Source organism: Pituophis catenifer, unplaced genomic scaffold, assembly GCF_029215685.1.
Source record: "Pituophis catenifer annectens isolate HBS135680 unplaced genomic scaffold, rPitCat1.0.hap2 SCAF_9, whole genome shotgun sequence".
NCBI classification, from domain to species: domain Eukaryota; kingdom Metazoa; phylum Chordata; class Lepidosauria; order Squamata; family Colubridae; genus Pituophis; species Pituophis catenifer.
The window spans coordinates 5157664-5173108 of NW_027256889.1; the positions used below are offsets into that span (position 1 = coordinate 5157664).

Below are 15445 nucleotides of genomic sequence, written 5' to 3' on the forward strand. Positions count from 1 at the left end.
TATATTGACTGTTTCCTAATTTTTTTTTTTTTAAATTTGATTTATATGCCGCCCTTCTCCGAAGACTCAGGGCGGCTTACAATGTGCTCACCAATAGCCTTCATCCTTTTTGTATATTTATACAAAGTCAGCTTATTGCCCCCACAACTGGGTCCTCAATTTACCTACCTTAGAAAGGATGGAAGGCTGAGTCAACCTTGAGCCTTGGCGAGATTCGAACCCTGCAGTAATTGCAGGCAGCTGGTCTTAATAACCAGCTTAATAACAGGGTGCCTTAAACTCCTGTACTACCAAGGCTCTTGATATGATTTGATTGCTTATTTGTTCCCTATGACTATCATTAAGTGTTGTACCTTGTGATTCTTGATGAATGTATCTTGTCTTTTTATGTACACTGAGAGCATATACACCAAAGACAAATTCCTAGTGTGTCCAATCACACTTGGCCAAAAAAAAATTCTATTCTATTCTATTCTATTCTATTCTATTCTATTCTATTCTATTCTATTCTATTCTATTCTATTTTCTATTCCCATAAATTAAGGCAGATATATGCCCTAGCAGTCGCAAAGCCAATAGAAATTAAAAAAAAAAATACTGTGCTAATATGTTCTCTTAAATCAGTGTTTTTCAAATTAGGCAACTTTAAGATGCGTGGATCAAAATTCCTCAGACAAAGGATAATACACAGGTCATCTGATCATAATCCGGAAAGGTGTCAAATAAAGTTCTTCTATTCAAATCGTAGCAGTGATATCTAGACTGGGGTCGAAAACTCATATCAATTCACAGCAATGTTTTTACTGAGATGTGGTTTCCCTTTTTCTAGTCAGGCCTAGAAGGTGTCCTAACTCTGACAGAAGCCCCTACCTTCGACGCAGTTGGTAGAGAAAAAAGTGATATTCCTGGTCTCGAGAGGATTGTCGTGGGTACAATCTGGAGAACGGGTCTGAGGTTCGGATTCACCCGTCAGGGAAGAGTTATCCACCTAGAGAGAAAATGCCAGGCCATGTCAAGTCCGTCCAGAAAGGGTTCGCGGTTAAAATTATCCTGGTTTTATCTCAAATTTGGCAGGTCAACAAACTGACAGATCTCGTAATCGTCACAACTCATTTGAAAGGACAGATGGTTTGGGCCTGTTACGTAAGTCCGGGAAAGCTGATCACTTTTGTGACAAGGATCCAAAATTCATTCTTCTCCCACTTGTCTGAGGCTGCTCCACATCGAACAAAAGAAACAGGGAAATCCGAGCTGCAAGGTTGTACAGTGATACGACCTACGCAACATTGATCTTGTGCTCGGCAATCTGATCTCTCCACTTAGATTTGGTTAATGGGAGAGAACAGTTGGTAAAGGACACCGGCGAATTGCTCTTATTCCCAGGGGCTTGATAGTCTGTTCCAGAGCTGAAAGGAACAACAGCTGAAAAGAAGACTAGTAAGATTTTCACCAACCTTGCAACCGTGAGCTGAGATGATCCTTAGGTCAGCTGGGACTCTATCTCCTCCTTTCACCTCTACGAGATCTCCAACCACCACATCCTCGGCGTTGAGTTGCATCTTCTCCCCTTCCCTGATCACCAGAGCTTGCTTTGGGACGAAAAGCAAACTTCATTAAAACAATATATTCTGGATTTTCAGTCATGCTGACACGTGTTCCCCTAAAATATTTCTTTGTAAATCTATCCTTTTCCAAAGTTCATTGGCAACGCAACTCTCACACTGCCTAAGAATGTACCATCGGGGGTGGGGGGGGGGGGGTTCAACACGTCTGGAGTTTGCCATGTTGTCTCCAGTAGAGAACATTGTGTCATTCTTGTTATTATTATCCAGTTTCCCCAAAAATAAGACCCAACCGGAAAATAAGCCCTAGCATGATTTTTCAGGATGCTTGTAATATAAGCCCTACCCCAAAAATAAGCCCCGGTTGAGATCGTCAGCAGATGGAGGCGTTTAGTACTGTATTTCCCCCAAAGTAAGATCTAACCAGAAAATCAGTCATAATGCGTCTTTTGGAGAAAAAATTAATATTGGTCTTATTTTCAGGGAAATACGGTATTTAACACATGTGCAACATTTGCAAAGGTTTCATATCTGATTTCATAAACCTGAGATTCTAAATGCTTGTGTTCACTCAACAGCCTTAACCAGACAGACTTCTGATTAACCCCCTTTTGACATTGTACAATACACTGGATCCTAAATTAATTTAATGCCCTGGACTCACACAACATACATACATACACCAGAAAAACAAGGTTAACGCTAAACTCAGCATGGTACCTTACGTCACCCATTCCTGCTCACAAAAATCTCCTGAAGTGGCTCCTAATTTCTGCTCCCATTTTACAAATAGGTGAGCTGAAAGATACCAGCAATGAAAATAATACCTATACATCACTTATAAAGGTGGCTTGGGCCTAACTTTATGGGGATTTTTTTTTCTCTGTGCGCTGTGTGCTCTCTGTCATTTTACCTCATAATGTTCCTGCTGGGTCAATTTACCTGACGATGCTCCCGTTTGCCTTCCTTATTTACTTAAATATGTTTATTTATATAAAGCCACAAGTTCTTGTCTGACGCCATTTGGACACCGACTGCGCAATTCTCTGGCAGACTACCTGTACAGTAGTGGAAACCTTTTGGGAAAAGTGTATTTTTGAGGTTTGATGGCTAATAACACCAGATAATCCTATTCCACTGCTGGAATGGCCTGGGAATAGCCCAGACCTTCACCCAATTGAAAATCTATCGAACTGACTAAAGAAACTTATTAGAAGCAATCATTCAATCTTGGTTTCACATTAGAACATCTGCAGAACTAAAAGACTTGGTTCACTCCGTGGGAAGACGTTGTAAGGCTGTAATTCATGCTTAAGGTTACCCAACTAAGGATTAACTGATGTGATAATTTTTGTATATCTCATTTTTTCTATGGTGATCATTTTTGTGTATCTAGTTTTTTCTACGTGTTTCACTTTTTTTCTTTATACTGTAACTGCTATTCTAATAACAAATCCTTCATCAAAGTTATTGCATTACATTCTCGATTAAATTATCTTTCCATTGATATATAATTTTATGGTACTACTACTCCAAAAAAAAAGTGGTGTTATTAGCTACTTTTAGAAAACACACTTTTCCCCAAAAGGTTTCCACAATGTTGGCCACTACTGTACGTTGGTGTCGATATAAAAGACAACTGGCCATACCTGGGGTACCATATTCTTGAAGGATTCCATAATCTTAGAGCTTTTGGCCTCTTGGTAGTAGGAGAAGCAGCCGGTGATGATGACCACAGCCGCCAAGACAATACCCAGGTAAAGCTGTCCAAGAATAGAGAGGAGGAAAGGTTGGATCATCAGAAGGTCTTTGAGATACCCCAATCTTCATCCCTCCCACAAGAACACCCTCCAAACAAGTCATCCCACCGAAACTCACTGTCAGCACTTCAAGCTACATTTACTCTAGTGCTGACATAAGAAGGAGAAGTGGAGGCGTCTGGAAAGGGACGTTTGACTTTTCACCTACTTATTTTCCCTGGAGATAATATCCCCTAGGAGATGGAATGGGAGGGGGGAAATTCCTTTGAGCTGGAGCGGTAGATTAGGGGTAGAATGACTTGGAAGATGGCCAATGAGTGCAGGGAAGTGGGGAACGGAAAGGGAGGGTTTTGGGTCTGGAAGTCAGTGTTGGCTTCGATGAGTCGGAAGTAGAATGTCGTACTTAATAAATGGGAATTTTTCTTCAAAGACTTTGTTTGAAATGCAATTTATTTGAGACCACCTCGAAACCTGACACTCACATTGTCACCTGCAGGGTCCTCTTCGGTTCCTGCCTGGATGCCATAGGCAAGGAAGCAGAGTATGGCACCGATCCACAAGAGGATGGAGAAGCCTCCGAAGAGCTGACGACAGAACTTGACCCATTCCGGAGTGGTTGGGGGTGGGGTGAGAGCATTGGGACCATCGCGGGCCAGGATCTCTTGGGCTTTGCTGTGGGTCAGACCCTGATAGTCAGAGAGAAAGAGAAAGGATAAAAAACCATAGGCTGGGAAAGTGTTCTGACCTAGGCTTCCCCCCAAAAGCACAAAGCAGAATCCTGGTCCCAACAAAACCCCTTTTATTAAACGAACAGTGAATTCCTCTCATTCACCTTCAGCAAAGTCTTTCGAGGGAGAATTTCAGTCACAGACCTTATTTGGCTTGGAGAGCTGCCAGGCCGATATCTTCAAAACTTGGCAAAGAGTCTCGGAGAGTCACGAGCCAATTAAGCGAACTATTTGTCTCCTGCAAACTCCACTTCCCTTTTTGCTCCTCTTTTATTCCCTCTGGGAGGGGCCATTCATCGTCCACCTGTGGCCTTACTCCCAAGTCGACCCTTGTTCTTTAGCTGTTCCCTTCGTCTGGCAACTCTGTGCATGCGCACACTGGGAACAGGCTCCAGCTGTTTGCCTGCCTCACTGATGTCTGACTCAGAAGGCAGCTGATAACTGGCATCCGGCCCTGGCTCCCTCTCTGCCTCCGACGCAGAGCCCTCATCAGAGCCTTCCCCAGACTCCAGGACTGGCCCATGTTCCTCCCCAACCTCCTCACTGTCTGAATTTGCTGCCAGCTCCGCTGGCCACTGGCAGGCCACAACAGAGAGAAACATCTCTGCATCCCTTCACCCTTCCAAAGATATTTTTCCCTGGGGAGTTAAAAAAAAGCATGAACTACTACAAATCATAAGCCACTTTTTCTATCTTTGGACAAATCGTAGAGCTCAGCATACTTTACTTTTTGTAGTGTTTTTATACTGTACAAAACTTCTTTTATAAACATAATTCTATTTTTTTTAAAAAAAGGGATGAGTGGAAAACCCCCTTCATAGTCAAGGGATCTCCTCTGCCAAGGAAGTTTCTCCTTCCAATATTTTCTTGCGTTGGATCATCTAATTTACCTATCAACATTTTGCAAGAATTCCTGCAGGTCCAAAATTTTAGTTTCAATGGCCCTGCAGAATGTCATTAAAATTAAAGAATCACAATCAACTGTGGACATTACAAATGCTTCTCTTCCATTCCAATATTCTACCATCTAGTTATGGACAAAATAAGAAGAAAAGGAAACAGCAGGTATGGGAAAGAGACAACTAAAATCTCAAATATGGAAGTGTATCTTAGAGTCTAAGGGCTTCAATGAAATCAAACATTTTGGAATCTGGTGCAGGAATTCCCAGGAGATCCCAGAATAGAAATGAAGAACCTCAAAAAGAAATATCATCTAGGACCTGTTGATCATACCTAACATTAATCCTTACAAAAAGGTCTAATTTGTTCATTGTATGTGCTTAGAAATCTCTTCAGTCAGGATCTTGAAAGACTGAAATTCTTGGTTGACGGTAAAATTATAAGGAATCGAGAAAGTTCCTAATTTGGCTGAGTTGTACTCCTTTGTAAGCAAAGGTTCCCACTAGGGATAACATCGTAGTAGTATTCCAGTATTTGAGGGGCTGCCACAAAGAAGAGTAGATCAACCTATTCTCCAAAGTATCTGAAAGCAGGACAAGAAGCAATGGATGTAAATCAATCAAGGACAGAAGCAACCTGGAATTAAGGAGAAACTTCCTAACAGTGAGAATAATTAATAATTGCCTTCAGAAGTTGTGGCTGCTCCATCACTGGAGGCTTTTAAGAAGAGATTGGATAGCCACTTGTCTGAAATAATATAGGGTCTCCTGAATGAGCAAGAGGTTGGATTAGAACAGGAGTCGGCAACCTTAAACACTCAAAGAGCCACAAAGGTCCTAACCGGAAGCCCCATTCAATTCTGGAGTCGACCGGAAGTCTGGTTACTACATCATAGTCTCCTCCTAGCACAGCGTTCTTTTTCCTCTGCTGACCAGAAGTCCAGTTCCCCCACCATAGAGTCTCCTCCTAGCGCGGCATCCTTTTTCCTCTATCTGTCCTAACCAAAAGCCCTATCAATTGTGGAGCCGACCAGCAACAGGGATGAAAGAGCCACATGCGGCTCCAGAGTCGCAGGTTGCTGACCTCTGGACTAGAAGACCTCCAAGGTCCCCGATTGAAACTTTTTTCAACTATTACAGAGCTGCCCCAAAAGTTCTCTATCTGCTGGTCAGCTGATTTCCTCCACCAGCTAGGTCATGGTGCTATGGAGCCTCCAGGTAGATGTTCAACCTATCTCCAGTCCTTGAGGAAAATAAGAAACACCCACCAGCCCTAAGTGGAAAGTCCTTACCTGTACACAATCTGTGTTGTATTTCCGGCAGACTTCCTCAATGGACATTTTGTGCTCCGTCTGAAACACATGGCAAAAAGACGACACTTAGGAGGATCTTCTGCTATCTCCCTCCATCTTCATCATCATCATCATCTCTTGCAGTTCCACCCAACCACCCCATGGCCATCATTGGATCAAGGTAGGTCATCATCACTCCCCATTTCTTGCAGCTCCACTCAACCACCCAATCACCTCTGTTGGATCAAGGTAGGTCATCACTCACCATCGCCACTTCCTTCTTGAGATCATCCAGATCCCGACTCTTCTGCTGAGCTTTGGTCTTCTTGGGTGAAGAATCGTCATCATGTTTGTCTTGGGTGGTGGCCACACGATAACTGTCTGAGCGCCCGTACTGCGTGGAAAAAACCGGCAGAGACATAAGTAAAACACCCCATCGAAAAATGCAATCTTTGTCTCAAAATGTTTTTCAGTTTGCCCCAATTTGCCATGTACAGGAGGTCCTCGACTTACAACCACCTTTGTTAAGTAAGTTTTGCCTCATTTTACGACCTTTCTTGCCACGGTTGCTAAGTGAATTGCTGCAATTGAGAAGTTAGTAACCCAGTTGTTAAGTGAATCTGGCATCCCGGGTTGACTTTGCTTGTCAAAAGGCTGCAAAAAGGCATCCCGTAACCTTGGGATACAGCAACGGTCGTAAGTACGAGTCAGTTGCCAAGGGTCTGAATTTTGATCACGTGATCAGGGGGAGGCTACAAAGGTCGCTAGTGTGGGGAAAAAACGGCCATAAGTCACTCTTTTCAGTGCCATTGTAACTTTGAGTGGTCACTAAATGAACTGTTGTAAGTCGAGACTACCTGTACACCTGTTCTGAAAGTAACAGATAAATTAAGCTGTTCTGAACAGGAAACAGAGAAAATGCAGGGAAGGTCAGTAAATGGGGAGGGGGAAAGCCCCTAGGTGGATAATTCTCCTCCCAATAACAATTTGGATATGAAAGCAACTCCAGTTTGTATCTAATGGTTTGGAAGCCTTGATCAATTTTAATTGATATCAATATGATGGAATCGGCTATTTCTAATTTACAGCTAGTCCTCGACTTACAACCATTCATTTAGTGACTGTTCGAATTTACAACGGTGCCGAAAAGGTGACTTATGACCAGTCCTCAAATTTACGACCATCGCAACAACCCCCATGGGTTCTGTGATCAAAATTTGGGTGGTTTGCAACCGGCAAATGTATTTACGATCCCAGGATCGAAAGGTTGTCTTTGTGCAACCTTCCCAGCCATCTTCCAACAAGGAAGGGCCATGGATGAAGACAGATCTGCTTAATGACCATCTTTCATCTAACAACTGCAATGAAGAGCAACAAAGATGATGAGGGGACTGGAGGCTAAAACATATGAAGAACGGTTGCAGGAACTGGGTATTTTTAGTTTAATGAAAAGAAGGACTAGGGGGGACATGATAGCAGTCTTCCAGTATCTCAGGGGCTGCCCCAAAGAAGAGGGAGTCAAGCTCTTCTCCAAAGCACCTGAGGGTAGAACAAGAAGCAATGGGTGGAAGAAATTCAAATGGATCTTACAGGGTAGTCTTAAGTAAGTAAGGCAGTTCCTCTCCGTTACATTCCTTCGCCTACGATTAGCCTACCTTACAAAGCTCCACAGTTGAAATAACAGAGGGAAAAATTTCTGCTTTTTAGAAACTGGTTCCTTTGAGGACTTTTCACTGATAAGGTTTAATTTCAGAGCTAGCATCCTTTGCCACTGATATCCCTCTGGAACAGGTGAGGAATAAGTCTAGCACAGTATTTCTCAACCTTGGCAACTTTAAGATGTGTGGACTTCAACTCCCAGAATTCCCCAGCCAGCAACTTTAAGATACGTAGACTTCATCTCCCAGAATTCCCCAGCCATTATTGAGAAATAATGGATGGAGCAAGAAAATATCAATTCAACTGCATCCTTAGCACCCTCTTAACACAACTTGCTCCACACTGTTGTTGTTGTTGTTGTTCTTGCAGGGGTGGGTGGGTGGAAAATGGAGAAGAAAGTGTTAGGCATTGCTTTCTGGAAGAATCGAAGGATTTAAGCCAGTGAAACAACCAACCAATAAATAATAAAATGCATTTTTCTTTCCCCAGTGAGAAATTGGCTTAAAAGGGGATCCATATTCTGGGGATCATTGCTGTTTGATCCTGAAATGACTTAGGACTATTTTGCACACTTACAACTGTTGCAACATCTCCATAGTCTAAATTCAGATGTTTGGCAACTGATTCATATTTACAGCCATTGCTGCGTCCCAGAATACAATCACATTTTGCAACCTTCCGACAAACTCAGTGGGGGAAGCTAGATTCGCTTAACAACCGTTTGTTACTAACTTAACAACTGCAGTGATTCCCTCAACAACAGTGGCAAGGAAGGTCGTAAGATGGGACAAAATTCACTTAAAAAGGTTTCACTTAATTTCAACAGAAATTTTGGGCTCCATCGTGGCAGTAAGGACCACCTGAATTTGTGATTCTTTGCCATGTTTACACGACAGGAGGAGGGGGGAAATTAGCATCATGGACCAGACAACTCTCTGAAATGTATAATTTGTAGGTAATTACAAATTACCAATCGTTTTTGGATTGAATTCACCCAGGGCTGAATCAGTGAACAAAGGAAAAGCGAGCATCCTTTTGAAGCCGAGCCTGGCTGCTATCCACGAAAGAAGCAAGATGAGATGCCATCAATAAACATGCAAAGAATATCCAAGGAGAAATTGAATGACCTTGGGATGTCCTTGCCCAGAGGCCCAACAGCCATCTTAAGTAGGAATTGGATATGTCTGGTCTATTGAAAAGAAGGACTAGGGGAGAGATGATAGCAGTCTTCCAATATTTGAGGGGCTGCCACAAAGAAGAGGAGGGGGGAGTTTTGTCAACCTATTCTCCGAAGCACCAGAAGGCAGGACAAGAAGCAACGGATGGAAACGAATCAAGGAGAGAAGCAACCTGGAACTAAGGAGAAATTTCCTGACAGTGAGGACAATGTACCAGTTGAATGACTCGCCTCCAGAAATTGTAGGTGCTCCAGCATTGGAGGCTTTTAAGAAGAGATTGGACAGCCATTTGTCTGAAATGGTCCAGGGTTTCCTGCCTGAGCAGGGGGCTGGACTAGAAGACCTCCAAGGTCCCTTTCCCACTCTGTTATTCTCTTATTCTGTCAAGCAGGCCTTACTGGGAATAGGGTGGGGGTTGTGGTTGGATGGATGAGCAGCAAAGGAAAAATAAAAACCAAAACTGCTTCCCTCTTTCTTAAGTCCCATCATGGAATTGTCGGTCATGATATAAATCCCTGCCAATAAAAACCAGACTCCAGACATCCGAGCGTCTAATTTAACCCCGCTCTTTAATAAGCAGAGTTTACCCATTTTTTTTAAAAAAAATGAATGTACGCAGAATAGGCGCTGCTGTTTGCTTTGATGGGTCACGCTTCCCCATAATCACCGTTAAGAAGTGGATATCAAAAGCTCAGACGTCGTCACATGGCAGGGCCCCCGCGCGCGGCCCACCCAACGCAGCCGTGCAGAAAGATCACCGTGAAAAAGGGATGGACATCTCACATCCATCACTGCAGCTCTTTTCCTGTTGTTGTTGGGTTTTTTTTTCCCCTTCTTCTCCAGCCGCAGGACCAGGGGGACAAGGTTTTGGGCCCGAGAATTCAACCCCGTTCTTAGTCCATGATGGTGGGGGGACCTGCAAGCCTGGGGGGGGGGGTAAGGGCCATTCTGTGGCCCTTACCAAGGCAGAGACATTATTTCAACCTTGGCGCACCCCTGTGTGTGTGTGTGTGTGTGTGTGTGATGCAGATAAATAAGAGCTCCCATCTTCTTCTTTTTTTTGCAAAGACATCAGGAAGAAGAAGATATAAAATCTATAGCTAACACAGAAGCGGGGGTGGAATTATACTGCAGTGCAGAAGAGGGGGGGGAAATGCCATTCGGAGGGGAGCCATTTTTCCTGGTGGCAGCTATTCGAAGGCAATCGAAAAAGGAGACGTGCCAACCACTCGCCGGTGCAGAGAAGGAGGGGGGGGTGTTTCCTTGTCTTAGAGATTTGGGGGGGAGGAAGGCTGTTGACAGCAGCCTGTTTAGCTGAAGGGCTCTTGGGGGGTGGGGGGTCCTGCACCTCACCCGAGCGCTTTGGGGCCCCTTTTTTCTCAGCTGGGACTGGCTGCCACCCCCAGATTCTGCGGTGCTGCGGTGGTAAGATCCCTGGCGTGGTGCCAGAGCTGCAGCAGTGCCCGGACAACTGCAGCGGCCATGCCATGGGGAAGAGGAGGGGCAGAAAGGCAAACAACCCCCCTTTTTTTCCTTCACCTCAAAGAGGCGGCCTGCGCCGACCTTTGGGGAGCCCGTTGGAGGTCACTGTGGCCCAGGGAAGAGGACACGGGTGAACGGGAAGGCTGGGGGGGAGGGATAAGAGATCCCCTCTTTTCTTCAGACCTTCCAAAAGACCCCCCCCCCAAAAAAAGGACAAGGAAGACAAATCCATCTCCAGAACCTGGAGCCAAGACACAAGGAAAGAAGGGCTACTGGATGGGGGGCAGGAGGGGCGTCCTGCTTGCTCTCACCCAGGCCAGCGGGAATCCCCTTCCCCGGGGCCCAACTGTGTCAATGGTCTATTTTCCTTCCTCTCCCTTCGGATCCTCAAACACCCCACCCCCACCCCGTTTTTTGCTGCAGAGGATGTCTCTCCCACAGCTGCAGATACCAAATATAGAAATATGGGGAGGGGGGAGGAGAGGGGGAGAGAGAGAGAGGAAAAGGGAAGGGATGGGGCAGCCATGGAGGAAGCCAGGAGGCAGCCATTCAAATCTTTCCTGGAACATCCTGGGGGATGTTAATAAGGGGGGAAAGAAGACTCCAGCCACCTTAGAGTGACCTATGCATTTCCTTTCCTCACTTCAATGCTACCCCCCCCCATCCCCATCCTCCCCTCCCCCCCCCCAATACCGCCACCATTTTTCTGTTTCCCCTTCCTACAAGGTTACAGCTGCCGCTGCTGCAGGCGTCCCTTCCTCCTTGGGATCAGACTGAAGGCAGATCAGCTGCCTTTCTGGACCCAGGCCATCTGTCTCTCTCTCTCTCCCCCCCCCCATCCCTCAAGCTACCCACACATATCTAGGGCAGGCAACCCTCTCCTCACCCTCTCCCCATCCCTGTCCTTGCATTGTTTTTTTCTTGCCCATTGATTTTTCCCCCCTCTATCTTCTATCTCAGTCTGGGGGGGGGCTCTCTTTTTTTCCCCACCGATGCCCCCCTGCTCCCCACCTGCCCCGCAGCCCCCTTTGAGAAGAGCAACGGGGAGGGGAGGAGGGGGGTGGGGAAGGAGGGGGGTTGTCTCGTGTGGGGGATCCCATAATTATTTGGGGGGCGGGAGAGGGAAACAGCCGCCTTAGGCTGCCGCAGCCTCCGTGGATGTGCCCCCCCCTCCCAGCAGGACTGGCGTCCCTTGCTGAATATCAATGAGGGAGGACGAGCGCCCCCCTCCTCGGTGTAATCATCTTCCCTTAAACCAGGTTTCTCTCCCAATTTTTTTTTAATTAAAAAAAAGGAAAAAAAACCCGTCTCTGCTCTTTCGTCTTCTCCATCGCCCTTCCACACCTTTCTTATGTTCTCTCTTTGCAAGACAGTGAGTCATCTTTCTCCTTCATTTGTTCATCACCCTTTGCTGACATATTGTCACCTGGAGGTGGGGAGGGGGGGATTAACCAGAGCGCCCTGCTGCTTCCCTGCTAGCTTTTCAGCACCTTTGGCTTTCCCGATTCCTAGGCAGCCCTCTTCTCCGACCCCCGGCCCGCTCTCCAAATAAAATAAAATAAAACCAGTCTCATAAAGGAAAATGCAGGTCCTTGAGATCTTATTTGGGTCCATCGCTGTCACCCCAATAATGCACAATCGTAGGTTCTGGCGGACACACTCACACAAACGTTATCTAGGCACGCACATAACCTTCTCGAGGTTCAGGGGTAGGGAAAAGAGGCGATATGACGGGCCCGGCTTAAAATAATTTCCAAACTGTATGAAAAGGGGGGGGGGGAGACAGTCTGAAGCCAAGGGGGGAAGTAGAGGCCAATGGAAAGGGCCTGGAATGCGTCATTCGCCCTCCTGCATTGTGGGTCGAGAGAGAGAGAGAGGGAGGGAGGGAGGGAGAGAGAGAGAAAAAAGAGAGAGAGAGAGAGAGAAAGAGAGGGAGGGAGGGAGGGAGAGAAAGAGGGAGAGAGAAAGAGAGAGGGGAGGGAGAGAGAGAAAGAGAAAGAGAGGGAAAAAAGAGAGAGAGAGAGAGAGAGAAAGAGAGGGAGGGAGGGAGGGAGAGAAAGAGGGAGAGAGAAAGAGAGAGGGGAGGGAGAGAGAGAAAGAGAAAGAGAGAAAAAAAAGAGAGAGAGAGAGAGAGAGAAAGAGAGGGAGGGAGGGAGAGAAAGAGGGAGAGAGAAAGAGAGAGGGGAGGGAGAGAGAGAAAGAGAGAGAGAGAGAAAGTGAGGGGGAGAGGGAAAGGGAGGGAGGGAGGGAGAGAGAGCAGAAGGGGGAAAATTGGGGGCGGGGGTCCTTGCTCTCAGTAATGAAGGAAATCCGAAGCCCACCCATTTTCCATCACTTGCCCCCGTTGGCTTACAAGCCCCCATCGTCCCCAACCAAGCAGCACGCCGGCTGAGGATGATGGGAAGCTGTCGCCCAGCCTCTCCGGAGGGTGCAGCAGCAGGGAGGAAAGCTGACTCCCCACCCCCCACCCAGCCACCCACCCCCACACAAGACACCTGTCGCTCCAAGAACGACGCGCGTTTTCCCAATTGCAGAGTCAGCCACAGGCAAGGTTATTCAGACGGACGCTTATCTACGGACCAGGTCCTGTGGAGACGGACGGACTCCGTTGTAAGGGACGGTTGGCGTCTCTGGGGAGGGGGAGCAAAGGGTCCCGGGGAGAACCCAACCCCCTCCCCACAGAGAAACAAAGAGCATCTCTAGGGGGGGGTGGGGGGTAAAGAGAGAGAGAGGGAGGGAGGGAGGGAGGGAGGGAGAGAGAGCAGAAGAGCCTTGCTAGTACAGTGGTCTAAAGCACCCTGTTATTAAGAACAGCTGCCTGCAATTACTGCAGGTTCGAATCTCCCCAAGGCTCAAGGTTGACTCAGCCTTCCATCCTTTCTAAGGTAGGTGAAATGAGGACCCAGATTGTGGGGGCAATAAGCTGACTTTGTATAAATATACAAAAAGGATGAAGGCTATTGCTTAACGCATTGTAAGCCGCCCTGAGTCTCCGGAGAAGGGCGGCATATAAATCAAAATTAAAAAAAAAAGAAGGGGGAAAATTGGGGGCGGGGGTCCTTGCTCTCAGTAATGAAGGAAATCCGAAGCCCACCATTCTCCATCACCTGCCCCTGTGGGCTTACAAGCCCCCATTGCCACCCTTCTCCCGGGTGGCAAAGCGGGCACCCTCTGCCTCTTGGGTGGGCTCCTCTGCAGGAGCCAGATGCGGATCGTGGGGTGGGGGTGGGGGGGGTGGGAAAACGAGAGACTGCGACTTACCCCCATCTTGGCGGCTTTGGCGTCTCAGCCTGGGTGTGCCAGGCTCCCTTCGGGGAAAGCAGACACCCGGCAGGCAAGCGGGATGGCCGGATGGATGGATGGATGGATGGAAGGAAAGAAGGAAGGAAGGAAGAAAGAGCCGGGAGCCGAAGAGCGAGAGACAGACAAGGGAAGAGGAGGGAGCTGCCGGCGCCCCCAGCCAGGGATGCTGTGCCCACGGCTGCCAGGCACAGAAGGACGGGACGTAGCGCACTCCTGGCGCTGCTGTCTGAACCAGGGCAGGCTGGCCAGCCAATCAGCGGGCGCTTCCCCCCTCCCCGGCCCACCGCTAAGCCCCGCCCCTTTTACTGCAGAATTCACCTTGTCCAAGGTGGGGGGCTGGAAGGAGCCGGGGATCCCCCTGCTTGACCGAGGCAGCGCCCCCCCTTCCCCCGTTCCTCTGCCCCCCAATGCAAAACACAGAAGCTGCAGATGGGGAATACATCACAATCATACGATTTTATTTTATTTTTTTAAGACAGGGCAAATCTAGGCCTAGGGTCCCAGCCTCCTGGATGCCCTTCAGGCCCAGCCAGAGGTGGGTTTCAGCAGGTTCTGACCAGTTCTGGAGAACCGGTAGCAGAAATTTTGAGTGGTTTGGAGAACCAGTAGTAAAAATTCTGACTCATCATCTATTCTCTGCCTCCCAAGTCCCAGCTGAGCGGGAGGAAATGGGGATGTTGCAGTTCCCCTTGGATTGGGGAGGGAATGGAGATTTGACAGTATCCTTTCCCTGGAGTGGGGTGGAAATGGAGATTTTACAGTATCCTTCCCCTGCCATGCCCACCAGGCTGTGCCCACCAAGCCATGCCACACCCACCAAGCCACACCCACAGAACCGATAGTAAAAAAAATTTGAAACCCACTACTGGGCCCAGCCCAGCGCCCTCTCCCCACGCCCACCCCTTCTGGGTGCGCACACCAACCCCTGCAGGTAGACCACCTCAAGATCAAAAGGATCCAAAACTGGAAAGGAGAGAAGATAATTACCGATGAAGAAATTATTATGAAAATGTTGGACTGCGCTGAAATGAGTAGATTGACATTTGAAATAAGAGAACAGGAAGATAAACAATACTATTTGATATGGGAGATATTTTATCAATGGTTTGATAAAAAAAGTATGGAGATGAGATAGCATATATGAAATGTTTAAATATTTATCTTTAGTTTAAGTAAAGAATAATTGCTATATGAGGAGATTTGGAGAATTGTAAGCACGAAATGATTTTAACCGATTGAGATGCTGTCTATAATTGTTTGTAAGGATGATATTTTTATGTTATTGTTGTGTTTTTTTTTCTTATTTTTTTTTATTTTTAATCTAAAATAAAACTTTTTTAAAAAAAAAAAAGATCAAAAGGATCCACCCTCCCGCCTCCCTTTCTCATCCCTACGGAAAACAGACCCGCAAACGCCATGTTTCCATGTTCTGCACCAGGCCCCGATCCACAGAGTGGGGTTAAATGCACCCCCCCCATTCAACCTCCAAAGCCACCCCAGCCCAGTCTCTGTGGTAGATTTGTCAGAATGCAAACCAAGGGCATTCTTAAAACAACATCTAGGCTGCATTCACACAACACGC

At 46.9% G+C, this 15445-nt stretch overlaps 1 protein-coding gene across 1 annotated transcript in view; it reads right to left on the reverse strand.

The window, feature by feature from the left end:
* ATP1A3 (ATPase Na+/K+ transporting subunit alpha 3) overlaps positions 1-13912 on the reverse strand; it is a 39218-nt gene extending 25306 nt beyond the window's left edge. The window contains exons 1-7 of the mRNA XM_070949722.1: positions 13822-13912; positions 6507-6635; positions 6242-6301; positions 3805-4008; positions 3212-3325; positions 1455-1589; positions 871-988 (exon numbers count right to left, since the gene is read on the reverse strand). Of these exons, the coding sequence (XP_070805823.1) occupies positions 871-988; positions 1455-1589; positions 3212-3325; positions 3805-4008; positions 6242-6301; positions 6507-6635; positions 13822-13827 (766 nt within the window). The 5' untranslated portion in view covers positions 13828-13912. The remainder of the gene's footprint in view (positions 1-870; positions 989-1454; positions 1590-3211; positions 3326-3804; positions 4009-6241; positions 6302-6506; positions 6636-13821) is intronic.
* Between the last annotated feature and the right edge of the window lie 1533 nt (positions 13913-15445).